General features: G+C 40.3%; 1 protein-coding gene and 1 long non-coding RNA gene across 3 annotated transcripts in view; one reads left to right on the top strand and one right to left on the bottom strand.

The window, feature by feature from the left end:
• Positions 1-9,062, top strand: part of STAT4 (signal transducer and activator of transcription 4) — a 108,070-nt gene extending 99,008 nt beyond the window's left edge. Inside the window, exons 18-24 of one of the 2 annotated variants that reach the window (XM_037849926.1) lie at positions 3,347-3,396; positions 3,667-3,761; positions 4,069-4,205; positions 4,535-4,620; positions 6,147-6,213; positions 6,579-6,687; positions 7,879-9,062. In XM_037849926.1, the coding sequence (XP_037705854.1) occupies positions 3,347-3,396; positions 3,667-3,761; positions 4,069-4,205; positions 4,535-4,620; positions 6,147-6,213; positions 6,579-6,652 (509 nt within the window). In that variant the 3' untranslated portion in view covers positions 6,653-6,687; positions 7,879-9,062. Of the gene's footprint in view, positions 1-3,346; positions 3,397-3,666; positions 3,762-4,068; positions 4,206-4,534; positions 4,727-6,146; positions 6,214-6,578; positions 6,688-7,878 lie in introns of both variants that reach the window. The other variant, XM_037849925.1, reaches the window with a different exon arrangement.
• LOC119544432 overlaps positions 1-17,386 on the bottom strand; it is a 28,518-nt gene extending 11,132 nt beyond the window's left edge. Inside the window, exon 1 of the long non-coding RNA XR_005218837.1 lies at positions 17,269-17,386. This is a non-coding gene — a long non-coding RNA (uncharacterized LOC119544432). The remainder of the gene's footprint in view (positions 1-17,268) is intronic.
• Positions 17,387-21,346: the final 3,960 nt, after the last annotated feature.

Genomic DNA, 21,346 nt, shown 5'->3' with positions numbered 1-21,346 from the left:
TTATTTTAGGAGTGTGTTGTTAAACTTCCAGGTATTTGGTATTTTCTAAGTCTCTGATGCTTATTGACTTCTAATTGTATTCCATTGTGGTCAGAGAATGTGCTTTGAATAATTTCAATTTTCTTAAATTTATTGAGGCTTGTTTTATGTCCCAGCATGTGGTCTATTTTGGAGAAAGTTCCGTGATCGCTAGAGAAGAATGTGTATCCTGGTGATTTGGGATGTGATGTTCTATATATGTCTGTTAAATCAAATTCATGTATCCAATTGTTAAGGTTTTCATTTTCCTTATTGGTCTTCTGTCTGGTTGATCTGTCTATAGGAGAGAGTGATGTGTTGAAGTCTCCCACAATTATTGTGGAAACATCAATTGCTTCCCTTAGTTTCGCCAGTGTTTCTCTCATGTATTTTGTGGCACCATGATTGGGTGCATAAACATTTATGATTGCTATTTCTTCTTGTTGAATTGCCCCTTTTATTAGTATGTAGTGGCCTTTGTCTCTCATAACATCCTTGCATTTAAAGTCTATTTTATCTGAGATTAGTATTGCTACTCCTGCTTTCTTTTGGCTGTAGCTTGCTTGAAATATTTTTTCCATGCTTTCACTTTCAATTTCTTTGTGTCCCTGTGTCTAAGATGAGTCTCTTCTATGCAACATATTGATGGTTCATATTTTTTTATCTATTCTGACAATCTATATCTTTTAATTGGGAAGTTTAATCCATTTACATTCAACGTTATTACTGTGAAGGCATTTCTTGAATCGGCCATCCTATCCTTTTATTTATGTTTGTCAGATATATTTTTTTCCCTCTCTCTCTTTTTGTCCTTTAATGAACCAATATTGAATCTCTTTAGTACTGAAACTTTCTCCAAATCTCTCTTTTCTTTCCTTGTTTCTCTGTCTGTAAGGCTCCCTTTAGTATCTGAAGTAGGGCAGGTCTTTTATTAGCAAAATCTCTCAGCATTTGTTTGTCTGTGAAAAATTTAAGCTTTCCCTCAAGTTTGAAGGAGAGCTTTGCTGGATAAAGTATTCTTGGTTGGAAATTGTTCTCTCTTAGAATTTTAAATATGTCATGCCACTGCCTTCTCACCTCCATGGTAGCCGCTGAGTAGTCACTACTTAGTCTTACGCTGTTTCCTTTGTATGTGGTAAATTGCTTTTCTCTTGCTGCTTTCAGAACTTGCTCCTTCTCTTCAGTATTTGAGTTTGATCAGAATATGTCTTGGAGTGGGTTTATTTGGATTTATTCTATTTGGAGTTCACTGGGCATTTATGCTTTGTGTATTTATATTGTGTAGAAGGTTTGGGAAGTTTTCCCCAACAATGTCTTTGAGTACTCTTTCTAGACCTTTACCCTTCTCTTCCTCTTCTGGGACACCAATGAGTCTTATATTTGGACGTTTTATTTTATCTATCATATCCCTGAGGTCCATTTCGATTTTTTCGATTTTTTTCCCATTCTTTCTTTTGTTCTTTCATTTTCCGTTCTGTGGCCCTCGAGGCCACTGATTCATTGTTTAGCTTCCTCTAGTCTTGTATTATGAGTATCCAGAATCTTTTTAATTTGGTCAACAGTTTCTTTTATTTCCATAAGATCATCTATTTTTTTATTTACTCTTGCAATTTCTTCTTTATGCTCTTCTAGGGTCTTCTTCATGTCCTTTATATCCTGTGCCATACTCTCATTGTCTTTAGTTCTTTGATTAATTGCTCCAAGTACCATGTCTCCTCTGATCTTTTGATTTGGGTGTTTGTGTTTGGGTTATCCATATCGTCTGGTTTTTTCATATGCTTTAAAACTTTCCGTTGTTTTTGGCCTCTTGACATTTGCTTTACTTGATAGGGTTCTTTTAGGATATATAGGATTATTCAAAGACTAATCTCTAATTTATGAGATCTACAGCTTGGTGACATGCACTTTAACTAACCAGCAGATGGTGTCCATGAGTCACCTATCCCCCTCAAGTCAGTTCTCCCCAACTTTGTCTTTGTGGTGTGTGGGGGTCTGATTCTTGTGGGGTCTAATTGGTGCACCAAGTTTGGGTGTGTTTTTGGTGCTGTCCATCCTGAATGTGGTGTGTGTGTCTGAGCAGTTAGGGAGGGAGGGCAGCTTTAATAATCAAACCTCCCAGGTGTTTCTGGAGATTTAAGGCTGTTGCAAGAGTCTAAACCTTCATTTCAGTCTTGCCACAGATTGTCTCTGCCGCTGACCCACAAGTCCTTGGTATTGGCGTATGGTCCCTGGGATTTCCGAGTGGGTCCCTCTTCCCAGCCGTGCCCTTCTAGGGCCTCTGCTGAGAGAAGCTTGTGCTACATCACAAGTGCGTGCTGTCCCCCAAGGGAAGTTCTGAGCCACTGGGCCGTGTAGGGGCGTTCCCAGCCTGCTGTAAGGATGGCTATATGGGGTGTGTTAATTTCCCGCTTTTAGCACAACTCCACCTTCCCCACTCCAGGACAATTAGCTGTGGGTGCGCAAAAGGCTACCGTCCACACCCGATATTGTGGCATGTGTGCTTGATGCTGGAAACACTTCCTGTCACACTGGTGTTTTTTTTGTTTTTTGTTTTGTTTTTTGGTGCGGCTCTGGGCTGTGGTGATGGCTGGCACTGGGCAGGAGCGTTCCCAGCCTGCCAGGAAGATGGCTGCTAGAGGCATGGTTATTTTTCCCCTTTTGGCTCCTCACTCTGAGACAATTAGCAGCGGGTGCGCGAAAGTCTATCTTCCATGGCAGATATTGAGGCGTACCCACAGCCTATTCCTGCCGCGCTTCACTGTGCAGTTCTCGCTGCCTTATCTGCAGTCACTTTTGGGTTTTTTAAAAAAAGAACTAGTCCACCTCCAAACGCCAACCCACGGTTTCCCCACACCGCAGCATGGCTGCCGTATATTCAGCTGGCTTACTCACTCGTTTCAGAACGCAGACTCCTGGTTTCACCAAGTGCACGGTCCCTGTGGATTTAGCAGACCTTGTCCAGCTGGTGCATCGCTGGAACTGGTGTTCTGGGTCACTTTCTGGCTTTTATCTAGTATTTTTCATGGAGGTGGTTTTTTGCCCTGTCTCACCTAGCCACCTTCTTAGGTTCTCCTCCTGTCGTACATATTCTTGCGTCCTGAGTGTTCTCCCTCTCCTTTGACAATTTATATCTTATCCATCCATTGAAAAGGATTCTTTGCTTGACAATGAATTTTTTAAGAGCAAAGATAACATTTTTTTACCGTACCTGGCGCTAAGTACACCGTAAACCTAAAGCAGATGCTTAAGAAATGCTTGAAAGTATTTAAATTGAGCACAAAGTTGAAGAGTCTGATTGTTTAATAAAAATCCCATTCTTTTATTTCAGTCCAAGCTAGCTACAGTGATGGACACCTCACCTGGGCCAAGTTCTGCAAGGTAAAAATGGGAATGGGGGGAGAGGTGGCAGGGGAACATTTAAATACTCTTTTTTTTTTTTCTTTCTTTTTTTAAAGGTAGTTCCCCTTTCTAAGCCTTCATTTTATAATCTGGGGTATGAAGATTTCCTGGATAAGGATATTTCAAAAAGAAACTTAAATGTGTTATCCTGTTTAAAGGAACTATTTCTTTGAAAGAGGAACTTAAATTATTATATCACCATTACTACTGAAATAATCATTGTCCTGGCTTGTTTGTTTATTTCAACAGGAACACTTACCAGGCAAATCTTTTACCTTTTGGACATGGCTTGAAGCAATATTGGATCTAATTAAAAAACACATTCTTCCCCTTTGGATTGATGGGTGAGCTTCAGGCTATATTTTCCATATGAATAAATTAGGTTCTTAACTTCATTGTTGGTGGGTTTCTTTCCTTTCTTTTTCTTTTAAGAATGTTTAGTGTCATAAGAAAAAAAAAATAGTTGCAGTTTTCTTGCATTCTTCCTAGAGTATTGATATTTACATTAATCTATGTAAGAGTATTTCAGGTACTATTGACATTTGACTATACTAAAAACATGGTTTGTCTGTTCTTTGTGAATTTAATAAATGCAGATGCAATAAACTACAGTCTTTGATCAGGTAAAACTGTGCATTGTTTTATTTTTAGGTATATCATGGGCTTTGTTAGCAAAGAGAAGGAACGGCTGTTGCTAAAGGATAAAATGCCTGGAACCTTTTTATTAAGATTCAGTGAAAGTCACCTTGGAGGAATAACTTTCACCTGGGTGGACCATTCCGAAAATGGTATGTGCTCGCTACGAGTTATTCACATGAATTTAGTATTCTTGTGTTTGGTTATTGGGATTTGAGTTTTCAAAGGTGTGCAGTGTGTTCTGTTTTTTATGTGTTCAGTGATTTGAATATTAGTTGTTGCAGTTGTCCCAAAATAGGGGACCCATGAATTTATAACAGCCTGTGTGGGTGCCCTCTATGACACGCACTATCTGTGCTGTCCAGGCTGCAGAAAGCCTGGCATTGTTTAAGACAGGGACATGAAGATAACGTGGACAGGAAGAATGGCCGCAAAGAATGCCTGCAAGAATGTGGATATTCCCCTGCTTTCTGTTTTCCAGGAGAAGTGAGATTCCACTCTGTAGAACCTTACAATAAAGGCCGGTTGTCTGCTCTGCCATTTGCCGATATCCTTCGAGACTACAAGGTTATTATGGCTGAAAACATTCCTGAAAACCCCCTGAAGTATCTATATCCTGACATTCCCAAAGACAAAGCCTTCGGTAAACACTACAGCTCCCAGCCATGTGAAGGTTAGGTTCTTCCTGTTTCCTTTTTTCTTAATATTTTGGAAAATAACCTCTTGTTGGAGCAAAGTAAGCAAAGGTCCTCTTTTTATATTTACTTTGGTTTTTATAAGCTCTAAGGGGCATGTGGAGGCCAAAGCCATAGAAGTGAAGGGGTTTATCAGCAGTTCCTGGGAAGGGACTCCTGGGGGTGTCCTAAAACTAGCAGAGGAATAATCAGCAGCTGTAACCAAAACTTCGGTGTCTAGGGCAGCCTCTCATAGCCTCTTGAAGAGCTTCAGTTTTCTCCTTTGTGAAATAGGGATGGTGCTGACTTCACTTATATGACTGGGGGAGAGGAAAATAAAGAAAGCTTTTAAAAGTAAGGCAATGTTTTTTTTTTGTTTGGTTTTTTTTTTCCCTGCAAAGGAAGTTAAGGGTTTATAAGTTTTATGTTTTACCTAAGTAGTTTCAGAACTCAGGGAGAGGACATGGGGTCTGTGCTTCACCCCCGACTTCCTAGCCTACCAATACAAAATCCTGACATGCCTGTCTTTTCTGGCTGTATCCTCAGGTCCTAGAACACTGCCTGACCGAAATAATACTTGTTGAACACATGAAAGGAAGTTCATGCCATAGCTATGATAATTTTAATAAAAGTCCACCATTCTGTTTCCTTAATGAAAGTCTATAAAATATCTTCACCCATAGCAGCTAAATTTAGGAGCACCATCTTGTGGAATATCCCTAAGTTTCACTCACAGGTAGTGACTTGACTCCACCCTACTTCATTCCCTCTGAAACAGAAAACACAACTGACAAGTGTAGCGAACTGTGGCTATTAAGTGACTCTACTTCTGATTGAATGAAGTAACAAATACCAATGTAATAAATTAGAGTCAGAAAATTGGGCCAAGCACCAGGTGAACATGATTTATAGAGATTGGAGACAGTTTCCAAGATGAAGTTTGCACACCGTCTCTACTACAGTACAGTGATACATTTAGCAATTTTGTTTGATGGCTGTTCTTCAAAACTTTGTGTAATTATAAGGCTATGACAGATGTCAGTTTTAATGAAAAGAGCTGAGTTACCATAAATCTCCCTAATATATGAATAAATCAGTCCTTTAATGAAACTTAAATGCAAAATAAAAGACAGGTAATAGAATTGATTCTCAATTTTTCTCACACACCTTAGAGACATTAATATGCAAAGAAGTCAGATTAGGCCTGTCAAGAGATTTACATTTCTCTTTCTTCACATTTTATGCTCCTTTAGAAGACTGTTGCATCTATTCAACTAAAAATTTTTGTGAATCACTAAACAACTGTATCATCTCTCTTCCTTTTAGCATTACTTATATTTTGCTAGGCTCTTGTTTCCCCTAACTTTACCAATAATATTGTTAACAATTTTTTCACGATATTGTGCCTTTCCTTTCCAGTTTCAAGACCAACAGAAAGGGGTGACAAAGGTTATGTTCCTTCTGTTTTTATCCCCATCTCCACAATGTGAGTAATCTTAGCCTCTGTAAAATATTTATTTTTGAATTTACAACAACAAAAATTGCTTTCCTGTGGGAAATTTGAGGGTAGAGCCAAGTACATGTAACTGAGAATAAAGCAATTTAATGGTCAATGTCCCATTCCCTTTAACACTTATAGGTAGTCTTCAGGGCCACACTGACTGCAGTTGATCCTGGCTAGATTTATAAATGTATGCCATGTATTAGATAACAGGTTGAATACTCTGATATCAAATGCTGAATCAGGTATATCAACTGTCACAAAAAAAGGAATGTGTTCCTGATACATTAAGGACCAATGAGCTATTAGTGTTTAATCCTTTTCTATATTTTCCTTGTTATCTCTTTAAGCCGAAGTGATTCAACCGAGCCACATTCTCCATCAGACCTTCTGCCCATGTCTCCAGGTGTTTATGCAGTGCTGAGAGAAAACCTAAGTCCCACAACAATTGAAACTGCAGTATGTTCCTTTTTTTTTTTTTTTTTTTTTTTTCCATTGCCGCTGAAAGGCATTCCAATGAAGCAAAGGTCATGTGTGAAATGAGGGGACCGAAGTTCTGCTTGGGCAATGGGAAAACAAATTTATTGGAACAAATTCATAAGCATAACACAAAGGGGGTCTGCAGAGTCCTGGTCATTGCTGATAATATGAGCCTTTTCTTACTTAAACTGCTTGAAGTTCTTTCCATCAAAAGCCACCAGAGGGCAAATGTTACCACACCAACTCAAGCACACATCATCCCTACCTCCACCATTGACCCCACCATTCCCTCCATTTTAGCAAACAACACAGGCCTCCGTTTGAAAGGCTGCTATGAAAAATGCTACACAATGGGTTGGCTTAAACAACGGAAATTTATTGGCTCACCGTTTTGAAGCTAGAAGGGTTGTTTCCTCCCAGGTTTGGTAGTGATCTGGCTGGCCAGCAACCCTTGGGTTCTTTGCTTTCCCATCTCATGGCTATGTCTTCTCCTTCCTCTTCCAGTTCCTGTTGACTTCTGGCTTCTCCCTCTGGCCTCTGACTCTGGTTTCCAGATTCTTTTTTTTTTTTTTTAATGCCTCCAATAATCCAGATCAAGTCTCAAACTCATTCATTTGGTCTACACCTTAACTTAAAATAACATCTTCAAGAAATCCTAGTTACACACCCACAAGAATGTGGCTTAAGATTAAGAACATGGCTAAAAAGGGTATATAATTCAGTCTGCCACAATGCATATTTGTCACTATGAACCTAGCTTAATATTTATTTTAGTAGTCCAAGCACCAAAAAAATCCAGTTTTTCTTGATTAATTGTCACTTGCATTATTAGTCCCTGGAACCTCTCCAAGCCTAGTATATGAATGACAATCAATAGCAGCATAATATACTCTTACTGAGAACCGGATCATAATTTTAAATCTGATAATTTTATAGAGGATGCATTGTATTTGTTCTTATTGGGGAATAAGAATTATTCCCCAATAAGAACAAGTTCCCTTTTATTTTGGACTGGTCGGCCCCAAATATTTTTGTGAATTCTTAGAGTTAATTGGTAGAAAAATTATGGAGTACTGAATAGATAAAGAGGATGTTTACTGACATATGAAATAACGTTTCATTTTCAAAACAGTAGTTTCCTCAAAGATCATTTTCATTTTTCAATTTTAGATGAAGTCTCCATATTCTGCTGAATGACAGGATGAACTGTGACACCCAAAACAAGGAAACGAATAAAAAGTTTAAAGACTGATCTTTGCCAGCAATTAAATCTGATTTCTTCAGCTTTGTACAAAACAGTTTCCAGAAAATGGTTGAAGCCTGAAGCTCACCTCTCACTAACATGGCACCCCAGTTGGGAGCCCCACGGTTGGAATGTTAAAAACCAAAGCTTCAGATACACTTGTGAGAGAAGGCAACGTTAAGAAACCAGTGTTAATGTCAATATAACTATCCATAGGCATCTCATTTGCACGTATTTGTTTCACCTCTGATTTTGTTTCTCAGGTATTACTTATGATTTGGGTTTCTGTTAAGACTTCAGGATGGGTCGGGAATAACAAAGCCAAACCTTCATTATTCGAAAACCGGCAGGATGGCCTGAGGGAAAAGGCAAACAAGCCAGTGTCCTGAGTTCTAGAAGGTAAAGGTCATCACTCTAGATCAACAGTGGAAGGAATGATGGGGTGGCAACAGCAGCGGATCCCAGAGTGTCCAGGGGTGTACTAAGAAGCCTCTTGATTGTCATGTCAACATTGCGCCAACCAAACACTTCAGGATTCATAGTTCCTGGTGCCACTATCAGGGTCACCTTTCTCATTACGGTGGAAGGATCCAGATTCTTCCTTGGTGCTATCTTAGGCAAATCACACTATTATGGGCATTGAAAAAAGATGCATGGGTAAAAAATCTCATGGAAATGAGGAATGGGAATAGGATAGCAACTATGGCCTTGGGTGAATGATTTCATCTCTGGGTCGCACATTCTTCATGTTTAGAAGGGGTTGAACCAGGAAGGCTCTCTGTTCCTTTCCTGTTCTAATAGTCTCTGATCCCAAGAATCCAACCTGAGCTTAGGGAGAGGGGTTTAAGATGAGAAGTCTCATCCCTACAGATTTCTCTGGTGAGGAGGGGAGGGGTACGCTGTTTACTGGATGGTAATGTATATATATAAGCTGCGGGTGTTTTGGTCTTTCCTCCCCTTAACTGGTTGCTTAGTGGTGCCACTGCCCAGTGGCTTCCCTTGGTAATGGTGTTTTGGTTTGCTAAAGCTGCTGGAATGCAACATGCCAGAAATTGGTTGGCTTTTACAATGGGGATTTATTAACTTACAAATTTACAGTTCTAAGGCCATGAAAATGTCCAAATTAAAGCATCAACAGGATGATACCTTCTCTGAAGACAGGCTGCTGGCATCTGGGACACCTCTGTCACAGGGGAAGGCACATGCCTGCACCTGCTGGTCCTTCGCTCCCAGGTTTCATTGCTCAGTTTCTGGCTTCAGTGGCTTGGTCTCACAGGTCTTCTGGGGGCTTCTTCTCTCCAAACTTCTCTGGATGTTTCTCTGTCCTTTATCTTCTGATAAAGGACTCCAGTGAAAAGGATGGGACCTACATCTCAATGGAAATAAAGGTCCCATCCATTATAGGTCTGCACCCACAGGAATGGATTAAAGGAACACGGCCTACCTTCAACTTGAGAGTCAAGCCTAGGATGCCAGAAGGTGACACCTTAGGTTGTCACAGAGCTTAGGGGTGGCTTTGCCTGGGGTCCCTGGCGGTCTGGCAGGAAGGGAACGGTTGTCACTGGTTCCGCAGCCACTAGAGAAGTCATTGCTCCCATCACTAAACCTTACCCTTTGTAAGAGTTTTTCCTCTTCTTTCACTTTTTAAAAAAATTAAAGTGCATGGGAAAAAGAAAAAAGAACATGGCCTTTTCTGGGGTACATAACAGCTCCAAACTACCACAAATGGTGTGGGACCCTCCAATGCCCAAGACCTGGGGAACTCTCCATGTGTGCCATGTCCTAGGCCTGGTGAGGAAGTCATGCTACCGAGGCCATGACAAGCTGCATGAGAACCTGAGGCTGGTTTCCAAGGCGCGCACTGACTGCAGTCTTCTCTTCAACTTCTTCCACCCATCTTCTGTCCCACAGGCAAGCTGAACAGGCTAAAGCTAATGTTTCATGGAAAGGAGCTCAAAGAAAAAACAATATTTTAAAAATATAAAAATCTCTCCCTTAGATTTCATCCTATCAGTCTTGTCCTTTATACCCACCTTCACGTGCCTTACTGGAGCCTAGGTTTTTCCTATAGGGGCAAACACTCCACCTGCCCTAGGACCAGTTTCCTTACTCCCTCACAAGCACTTGACAGTACTCTTAGGGTGATGTTGCCTGTTTATGGATCACACAGATATCCTCTTAGAGGATTCTCCCAGTCTCTACTTCCCTCCACAAGCCCTGTGTTCTGAAATTTGCCCAAGGCAAAGATATCAATCAGCAGCAGAATTGGAGGAAATAATTTAAAACTGGGTGTGATTATTAGTTTTATCTTTAAAGAGGTTATTGCCTACCAGGAAGTACTCTCAAACAATTGGATTTTTTTTTCAGTTTTGCAATATTTTATTAATTTTTTTGAGACTTAAAGCATGAATTGCATAGTACAGAACTGCACAGAACAGAAAAGTAGGTTTAAAAATCATCCATTATTCCACATCCAGAGATTATCACTGTTAATATTTTAGAATGTTTCCTTAGAGTCTTATGCTAAGCATGTTTTAACAGAGTTGGATCTTTCAAAATTTTTGTCTTGCCCCTGTTTTTTTTTTATTCAGTTTTTTTATCTTCATTTTATTGAGATATATTCACATACCATGCAGTCATACAAAACAAATCGTACATTCGATTGTTCACAGTACCATTACATAGTTGTACATTCATCACCTAAATTAATCCATGAACAATTGGATTTTGATACCAAAGAAGGTTGTAAAAGCTTTTTTCCCCCCTGGAATTTATTAAAAGTAGGCTGGACTCATTACTCAGCTGAAGTTTTACAAGTTTGTCAATATAGAACCTAGTAGCAGAACATCAAGATTTCATATGTGATCACAACCATCATTGTTATCTGGAGGCAGAAAACAGAGGGATGTCTGTAGTTTGCTCTCTGTAATAGAGTTAGAGGCCAAATTGTAAGAGTTTGGTAAGTGGATATTTCTGTTTAGATTCAGAAAATAAAAATCAAATTCTTGACCCAGTGTAAAATTATTTCCAAGAATGTGAGTTTTATACTCCAGAAATCGTCTTTGTGGGCTAATGGAATTTTGTCAGAGGATTCCTGGGGATACCTGTCTTGTCCAGTATAACTTGTGCCACATGAGACAGAAATGCAATGGGAAGGAAATTTAAACCACATTTCAACCAAATTTTGCCCCAGAATATTTTTTCTGCCAACTGTCAGTGAATAAGCAACATTTAATAGAAATAAAATAATGTTTTTTAAAAATCAATTATATTTTACTTTTCCCCTCACCCATCCCAGGCCAATCATAGATGTCCATTTTGCTAAACCCTTTACAAAGCAAAATGCTTGAAACATACATCAAACTCTTGTTTTTAGTTATCTGATTGCAGACTCTATTTAGGCAACCTAAGAGATATCATGTTTTTGCTGGAATTCATTTATTGACAAAAATATTGGGCTTATTTTAAATTTATAATACACATAGCTTCTGAAAATAAAAATATTCTGATGTATTAATGTAATGTAATATAAACCATCACTTTGGTCAATTGTACTGAATATGAAAGCCCTTATTTATGTGGTGTAAATGCCAGAAGAGGGCAGCTGGCTGGTGAATTTCTTCCAAGTCTAAGGTAGCAAGGAAAGCCCCAAAGAACCTTAAAGAATGAGTATACCTCTGACAAAACCAAGAAATTTCTCTTTATCTCACATGCATCAGGAGGCCCATGCACCCACTGCTGGAAAAGGTACAGAATTAGGATCAAACCATCTTAACACTACTCCAGCAGTAGATAATTGTACACTGCAGACCTAGCAAACCAGCCCTCATGCTCAAAGCTCCAATTTCTGACACAGTGTAGAGAAGAGTTTTTCACAACTTCCATGACCATTTATTCATTTGATCACATATTTTTAAGTCAGGCTTATTGAAGTTGTATTGGTTTATGAATTCTGACAAACCCATACAGTTGTGTAATCACCACCGTAAGACACGGAATATTTCTAACAGTCCTCTCCAGGAGGACACAGATAACATGGCAAAGGACAGTCTCTGCAACATCCCGACAGTAAATACAATGGTAATTCCACGAAGCTATGTATGTAGACAGAGGGCTCACTTTAAAGTCAGATCAGAGCACTCCCTGCTTAAAATATTTGAATAACTCATGATGATTACGAGTTCTTACCTGAAGGGTATGGGCAGAATTCAGGGTGTTCAAGAATGTGTACGGCAAAAGTTACCGTTTAATGCCCATTAACTTCTAAATGAAATTTAGACTTTCCTTCAGTTATGAATAACAGCAACAAACCACAACCCAAACCAACTGAAATTACGTTTATATCACATTACAGTTGTTGCCGTTATTTCAAAATATTGTTTATGTGCAGCACAACTTTGAAATTACATTAATCAGACCTATTGCTAGACTTTGTTATTTAATGATATGAATAAAGAAGCACATATATCACAATCATTAATATTTTGATATCTGTACTTCAATAGAATTGGTTTTCTGTTTAACCTTATGAATGTATTGGATTCAACTAAAACCATTATTCTGGGGAGTCCATGGGTTTCATCAGACTGCCTGAGGGTTCCATGACACATAAAATAGTTAAGAATCCAAGCTCTAGATAAAGACCATAATTCTCAACAGATCTTTCCAAAATCATATATTCTTTAGTCCCTTCATCTCTTATCAGTCCTCCCCAATGGCTTCTTATTCTCCAAAACAAACACAAGACAGAACTCCTTTCAGTTCTTTGATGACGTACACTCTTATCTCCCTTGGCTGTATCCTCTCAGTTCTCCAACCCATCCCATCTACCCCCACCTAGATAACTGTCACACAACCTACAAGCTCTGGAAAACCTTCCAGCCACATCCACCCTATCCTCCACACATATATGTGTCATGCCTTCTCTGTAACATCCTCCAGAGCCCCAGTAAAGTGTTAATCACCTTCCTGGTAAGTGTATATCATCTGTCTTCCTCATTTGGCTCTAAGCAAGCTTTGTATGTACAAGGACCAAGATGGCGTTGTTCACAATTATATTCTTAGAATCTAGCATAGTATTTGTTCGTGATTTTGTGTTTGAACACATAGAGAACAGCAAATAGTTAGTTCTTTCCCTTCCTTTGCTCCTGGATCTGCAGGCAAGACTAAGCAAGAATTTCCATTATAATGCCTTCAAACTCAAATCATGCAACAGTTCCCAATATTATATTTTTATCCAATTAATCAAAAGAAGCTTACTTTTGGACACACAACATAGGACTGCCCCTTTATTTCACCTCCTCACCCTTAACTTCCAAGCTCGATAGAAATGCTCTAGAATTATACTAACTTCCCTTTGATTTAGTTATTTTCTCATGTGTGCCTGACATCCCAAACATCTGCCTACCCACAGATGAACCAAATGTTCCTGAAATTTCCCATTAATGCACCTTTTATTTAACTCAGGGCCATTACTACTCCTTGATCCTGGAAAAAGTCCTATGCAATACTCTTGTTACATTAGTCTTACAGTCATCCATTTAGATGACTCACAAACTGCTGCAGATGGAAAGAACCCTAGAGGTCATTCAGACAAGACGTTCTAAAGCAGAGAGAGGTTGGAAGGGGTGTGAAGGGGTTAAAGTCCTCTAGGGAAGTTTTGCAGGATACACATGTTCTTTACCTTCCTCCACCTCAAAGCTGGTTCAATAGGTCTAGGGCCAGTGCTAAGGTCTTAGTGGTTGAATAACCTGTGATTTCTGATTCCAATGTTGGTCAGTGATGTGCAATTATTAATTTATCCAAAAAATATTTTTGAGGCTTACTATGTACCAGGCTTTACCTTTCTCAATCAGGGCTCCTCATTTAATCCACAGAACCCAGTGATTTGTTTGACTATTTTCTCAATTTCCCAAGGATTGTATATTCCAGACATTTAAGAGAGAAGTTAATTGATTAGGTACATTTGCTTTAGTCCTCTCATGGAATCGATGAGGAGAAAAATTCTATCAGCACAAGGTCCCTTGCTGTGAACTTACAGTCTGATCATGAGAGATGAAAATGGACAAGCAAATATGTGATCAAGAGAAACTGGAAGTGGTGGTCAGTGAAGGTGTTTCTGAGAAGGTCACATTTGAGCCTTGCTCAAAAGAATGAGAAGGAATCAGCCCATGAAAAGAGGCAAGGGAACAGTATTTCAAAAGAAAATTACACAGGAAGGACTGAGGCAGGTAAAAGCTTGGGGCATTTGAGGATGAGGAGTCAAGGGGAGGAGGCCTCATGAAGTAGGGGCAGAGAGGAATAAGAATGTAAGAGAGGTAGGCAAGAGCAAATCATGTAGGGCTTTATGGGGAAAACAAAGGGCTTTGGATTTTGTTCTATATGCTATAGGAAGCCAGTAAAGGCTTTTGAACAGGGGGCTGGGGTTATAACATTTGTTTCTGTTTTATATTTAAGTGTTCACTTGTTTTAAGGAAACATCTACTAAGGTTTCTACAGAAGAAATGTCCCTAAATTCCCTTCGCAGAGTGGGAATCAGGGGCACACAACCTGCACCATCACACAGAGCCTGGCACTCAGAAGGGCTGACACAGTCTTGAAACGCTTAATAACTTTTGAACAAGTTTTTATTTTGCAGTGGGTCCTGCAGATTATGTAACCTGTCCTGTCCTCTCTTTCTAATGAAAACAAACATCCACTTGCGTGAGACTTGTGTAAACTGCATTAGGAGGGCAGTGTCTGTATGCAGTGATGGGATGAGGGGCTACTGCCCATTCTCACAAGAGGCTGGAGGATGTGGCCCAGGAAGGTAAATCCCCTGCACACTAGAGGCCCTAGGTTGGTCCCTAGTTCACCTTATGTATACAGAGTCCCTTAAGAGTAGTTTACCAGAGCTGGGAGACACCCGGGTCCATTGTCTTCCAGAACCATTCAATAATTCACACTGCCAGCTGACAGGGCAAAACGACTTTGCCAGGGCTTGCCAAACTTTCGAAATCCTCGTCCAGTGACTTAGCTATTCCTTCCATTATACTTCTCCCACATCGCTTCTGGTATAATCATCAGAACTGGGAAGTGAGGGGACGAGAAGTCTCCAGGAGAGAAAAGAAACCTCCCTCGCAGATATAGCAAAGGGCACAGACGAAGGGTCAGCCATGGTCGGCCCCAGGCCCACCCCCATATCCCTGGTTTCAGGACAGCCGCCCAAGCTGGATGAGTCAGAGCTCAAAAGCTCGGCAAGATTTGAGCACGTCTGCAGAATGTGTAGCTACAGAAGTGAGGGAGAAAAAGGGACGTTTCCAGGCTAAAGGAAATATTCCCCTCCCTCCCTTTAAAGCACCCCACCGTCTTTGGTCCTGTTCAGGGCTAACACCCTCGCATGGGGCGCCGCCTTTCTCCGACTACTGCTCAGCAAGGAGGGCCACCAGCAGATCCTGGCCGCCCCACGGCGCACGTGCCTGTCAGGCCCAGCCAGAGGGAACCACAGGAGGGACGCGAAACAAGCCGGAAAAATCCCCGGTCCCGCGCCTGCGTACTGCTCCCTCAGACTCTGACTTTCGCTTTTCGGTTTCCTCTCAATCCTACTCCTTCTCGCTCCGGAGCGATTTCCCCGAAAGCACGTGGGCCGGCTCTTCCGAGCAGCGGCGTCCCTCCCTCCGCGCGCCGGGCTGCCTGTTTTGGAAACCTTCCCACAGCCGCCTCGCAACCAGTACCTTCCTAAGTGCTCCAGTCCTGGAATGCATAGGGTTGCTTTCCCGGGTTCCCAAGAGAACGGACTTCAAAAAGTGTGCATGAGGTTTTTGGTGGTGGTGGTGGTGGTGTTTTTTAACTACAAATATAATAGTTCTCATTGAAAAAGAAAGAAAATTATAAAGAAGTAATCCACCACCCTAAAACATTAACATTTTTGGGTTCTCTCTGTCTCGCTGCCTGAGTGCTTGTTCTCAAATGGAAACAAGAATTTTTTTAAAATATAGGATATAGGATATATATAGATAGATACATAAAAGATATAGGATATATATATAATATAGAGTAATACTAGGATATATATATAAGATATAGGACATACATACATAGGATAATACTATCTAGGCTTTCTGTTGTGCATTTTCACTTAATTTCTTACATATTTTCCAATGTTAAGAACGTCTTTGAAAGCATGACTTTGATATTCTATCATAAGAATTATGCTTTAATCTGGCTGTTGGAAAGTAGGTTATTTCTGCTTTTTCACCATTATAAATAAAGCTGCAGTGAATAACTGTGCATAAATCTTTCCCCCAAATCTTTATAGTAGATTTCTGTAAGTCCAAGAATACTGTAAAAACTTATAATAAAGGATTGTGTTCTTTACATTATAGCTTTCAAAAGAATTCTGGTGGATGTGGCCGTTTTCAGTTAATGAAAAGAACGTGGTTTGCTTGCATTTGGTGGTTTTCCCCAAAGTACTCCCAGCTTCCCTGTCTATCAGGTCAAGTAGATATTGTAATTCTGTTCAAGCCCTGATGTGCACCTATTTTCTGCTATGTATGAGGACTCCTGTGGCTTCTGGAAAGAAAATACAAACACCAAGACAGCAAGTGACTGTACAAAATCCAAATCCAGAGAACTGGAAGGAATTTTAGAAACCTTCTGTATCAGTGCATTAAGATTAAGTTAACAAATTGGGTTTATGCTAATTAAGTGACATTCTCAGGGTTACAAAGTAGCAGGGCTAACAACTGGAAAGGAGAAAAGGTAAGGAAGCACTGACACATTTTTAGAAATTCCTGATATTAGATATTTGGGTTACCACATTACAACCAACATCAGAAACATATGGCTAAAATGCAGTATGGTAGCTGGGAGGTGAGGGAAAGTATCTAAACATATTGCTATGGATTTGTTCATCAGATTTTTTAGCTACTGTTTTGAAATGGATGAAGGCCTTAAAGAAAGAGCATAGAGCTAATAAATTTTCCATGGGGATGTGGCAAGGACACACAGGATAGGATACTACTTGGGGATGAGAGACCCCTGGGAAAATACTCGTGCTGAGGGGAGGGCAAGGGCCTGTACACTTGAGAAATTTTGTTTTAGAATTCAGTAGTAAGATGCTTTGCATCTCCCCTACCCCATCCAATAACCCTCAAACCCCCAGCTCCCACCCCACCCACCCACCCCCTGCCATGATATCTGTGTCAGTGTTCTATTGGTGCATAACAAACCAAACTACCCTGAACTCTATAAACAACAGCCATTTGTCATTGTTCTTGAGCCTAAGGTAGGCTGGGCGGTTCTGGTCCTCTGGGTCAGACAGGCCCATTTGATCCTACCTGATTCTCTCACATGTCTGAGGCCTCAGCTCAGATGACCAATCTGACTCAGCAGTGGTTTGCTGGTCTCTCATCCTCCCACAGGCTGGCCTGGCTTGTTCTCATGGAGGCCGGGCAGGGTTCCAGGAGCAAGCAGAGCATGTGACACAGAATGACACAATGTCACATCTGCTGCAACATACCGTCAAAGCAAGTTGCAAGCCAGACCAAATTCAAGAGATGGGGACAGAGTCCTTATCTTGTGCTGGGAGGAGCTACAGAGTCACATTGCAAAGGGTGTGGACACAGGGAGAAGAATATTGTGGCCATTATTGAAGACAATCCTCCACAAAATCCTTCCTCATTTCTTATAATGAGAATTGGGTAGACGATATCTACTTTTTGCCTTGGTTAACTGGAAACACAGAGACAATTATGTTGCACCTTGTAGGCTGCATTGTACGCTTTAAATTTCTAGTTATTGTAAATATTTTTGTTTTAAAGTGTTTAAATGCTTTGCAGAATAAGGCAGGTATAACTAATTAAATAAATACAACTGGGTGATTGGGGAATAAAAGAAGGAGTGAATGAAGAATAGTAGTGACACTGTCTTCCCCTCTCCAAGCAAAAACTTAAATTTCCTCTAAAGGGGATGTCTGGGTCAGTTTCTGAAAGTCTTTCAACTATAACATCATGTAAATTTATAAGTTACTCCAGTAACTCATATCACCCATCACAAGATGTGGTTTCTAGACCCCTGACTGTCTTTGACTCTCCTCTGAATGTACACCAATTCAGGGATAGCAAATAGTATTTTATTACAGGTGCTATCTCTGACCAATTGCTAGTGACTGACTGGATGGAGTGTTGAGAAGGATTCTGAGGCTGTATTATGGCAGCAAAGAGTGCCCTGTCATTCATTGCTGTTTCAATTGTTTAATGTATATGCAGGACTTTACATTTATTGCATTAAATTTTGTCCAACTGGTTTCAGCCCAGCAGCATTCTAGCCTGTTAAGATAATTTGGAATTTTGACTATGTCATCCATGTATTAGTCAGCAATTTCAGTGGCAATAAACAATCTCCAAATCTAAATGACTTACAAGAGCAATGAACACATCTCACTCATGGTTCTGGGGGTGGGCTGTGGAGTCCCAATCTGGCAGCAGGTTTGGTCTGCTCTACACATCTCTTCTTCCAGGACCCAGGCTGAAGGCGCAGTAGCTACCTGAATCCTGCCATCTCCTGGTGCAGGGGAGGAGCACATGAGGACAAGTCAATCACTTGGAACATGAAAAGCCTCTGGTCAGTTGGGTGTGCACCATATCTACTCACATCCCATTAACCAGAGCAGGTCACCCAGCCAAAGCCAGAGGCAGCACACAGGGAAGCACACTCCACCCTCAGGAGCCACGGCAAGGGAGAGAGAAAGATGAAATTTAAAAATTAATACAATCTACCACACATTGGATTAGCTATTTTTCCAGATTTGTGTCTTCCACAAATTTGATATTGTTGATATAGAGATATAGCTTTCCAAGCTGACTGTTCTAAGGGGGCCATCATGCATTTGGGTCTGTCAATTTCCAGATTTCCAGCTTTGGGTTTTTTTGTTTGGTTTGTTGGTTGATTTTTAAGCAGTCAATATGTTGGTCACATTCAAAGAGACATGCAGTTTTCCCTCCAGGAACTTACAGTCTTGGAGAGATAAGACTTTGACATTTCAAAAAACATAACATAAGAGAGTGTGTGGTGTTTGTCGAAATAAGTAGACACTCACATATATTATTTCAGAGACCAGAACAATCACCACAGGTTGAGGTGGTTCTAGGAGGGAATATAGGATTTGGGCTGAGTCTTAAGAGTTGGATAGGATTTTGACAAGTGAAAAGGGTAAGGGGTAAGACTTGCCATTTGAGAGAAATAGTATGCAAAGGGGCAGAAATGAGAATACTAAAAACATTAGGGGAGGGAAGGAGATAGATGAGTTCAGCTGGATACAGGGACAATGGGAGACAGGTGGGAAAGAAAGGTAGGGACATTTTCAGGAGGATCCAAACTAGTAGACAAAGTATGAATTTATCATAAAGGCAGTAAAGAGTTATTAAGGGTTTTTATACCAAATAACTTTATCAATGTTTGGCAAATATATACTTGAGGAGAAAAAGGCAGGAAGAAGGTAGTGTACCTAGAGTCTATCATAGCATTCCAGTTCTAAAATGATGAGGGTTTATAGTAGGATATTGCTAATGACAGTAAAACAAAGAAAGACAAAGACATAGGGAGGGAAGCATCCATAGAACTCAAAGACAATCAGGATGTGGAAAGCCAAAGAGACATGTCCAATTTGCAGATGTTAAGGTAGTTTAATTCCCACACCAACACTGAAGGTATTCTCTGTGTAAGTTTAATAGTACCAGAAAACATTTTTTAACAAGTTATCAACCCATCCCAGGGTCAGCTTTTCTCAGAGAACAATAAAACATTGCCTGGGCCCTAAATATAGGTGAGCAGGATGTGAAGGGGTTTTCTGATTGTCTGCAGCCCTTTTTGGAACCTGGAATCTTTCTGTATAGATGACTGGTTCACCACTACTTCGATACCAAGAACATTGCTATCACCAGTTCAGTACTGGTTTTGTGAGGGTGCAGGTGTGACAAGAAGATGGAGTACAATAGGACCTCATTTTACACAAGCTCAAGATACACAAATTCAGTTATATGCAATTGGCAATCAAAAAATAAATAAATAAATAAAGGCAGAGAAGGAGAGAATTAAAATTTTTAAAAATTATTTCTATGATCAATTTTGTTCATTGTTACTAGAATGTTTATTTGCCTTATTTGGAAAGTGTGTGATAGGTATGTTCATATAAGAAATACTTATTAAATAACAGGTTTAGCTATTATGTGTGATTTTCAACTTACACAAAGAGCCTTGGAACATATTGGTTGCATAAAACAAAGTATTATAGATGTGGGAATAGTAAAATACTATAATAGACACTGATATGCAAATTCCTGATGAATTACTTAAATCCTGAAGGAGAAGACAACCTCTTCTACCCAAAGTTGCCTTATTTGTCAAGGCTTAATTCAAGTCTTTAGCACTTGAAGGAACCAATTGGTTTTATGGGCACACCATCTGGGGAAACCTACTCTAGTCTGGCCTCAGTGATGCCTTCCCTGGGAAGTGACATTTAAACTGAGATTTTAAGCTGAAACCTGAAATATGACTTAGCCAGCAAAGAAATTGGGGGAGGGAAGGACTTGGCTCAAGGGGCTTTCCAAATACAGAGACCTGCTGGTGAGAAGGCCCTGCAATCCTTTTTTGATGGGAAAGGTCCTCTTTTGGGGGGTGGGGGGAGGAAGAGCATGGCTTATTTGAAGAGCAAAAAGGCTGAAGTAAGCAAAGGGAAGCCAGAGTCAGAGAAAGTGATAGAGAAACCAGGGCTTTACAGACTATATTAAGAAATTTAGATTTATTAGAAGGGCAAAGAAAAGCCATCATAGGATTTTCAGGTTCACAAATGACATGCCCTGCGTTGCAATTTAAAAAAAAAAAAAAAAAAAAAAACATCACTCAAACCTCTGCTGTATGGAGAATGGAGTCAAATGAAAAATGAGAAGGGTGGCAGAAGAGATGAGAGAAGTGAATGAGATTAGAGAATTATTTAGGAGGAAGAATCAACAAGGCCTGAGGATGAGGTATGAGGGGTGAGGAAGAAGAAAAAGTCAAAAACGACTTGCAGATTTCTGGCATGTGCTATCTCTGGAAAAAAGAGCAGGCTTGAGGAGAAAGATGGTGAGTTCGGTTCTGAACATGAGTTTGCAGAGCTTGTGGTACATCCTAGTGGAAAGTCAACTGGGAGACTGTACATGGTGCGGGGCTAGCGCAAAGGAGACTTGTGGACAGGATACATAGGGGAGGCCATATCTAGAAAGCAATTGAAGCTAGGGTGAGGCCACCGCGGGACAGTTTGAAGGGAAGCAGACCAAGGTCCGGGCCCTTAGCTTAACATTTAACGGTTTGGCAGTGGTGGCGGAGGCAGCAGGAAATGGCAAAAGAATGCCAGAGAAGGAGACGCAAGAAGGATAT

Source organism: Choloepus didactylus, chromosome 9, assembly GCF_015220235.1.
Source record: "Choloepus didactylus isolate mChoDid1 chromosome 9, mChoDid1.pri, whole genome shotgun sequence".
Lineage (NCBI taxonomy): Eukaryota > Metazoa > Chordata > Mammalia > Pilosa > Megalonychidae > Choloepus > Choloepus didactylus.
This window is presented reverse-complemented; position numbering and strand designations above follow the sequence as displayed.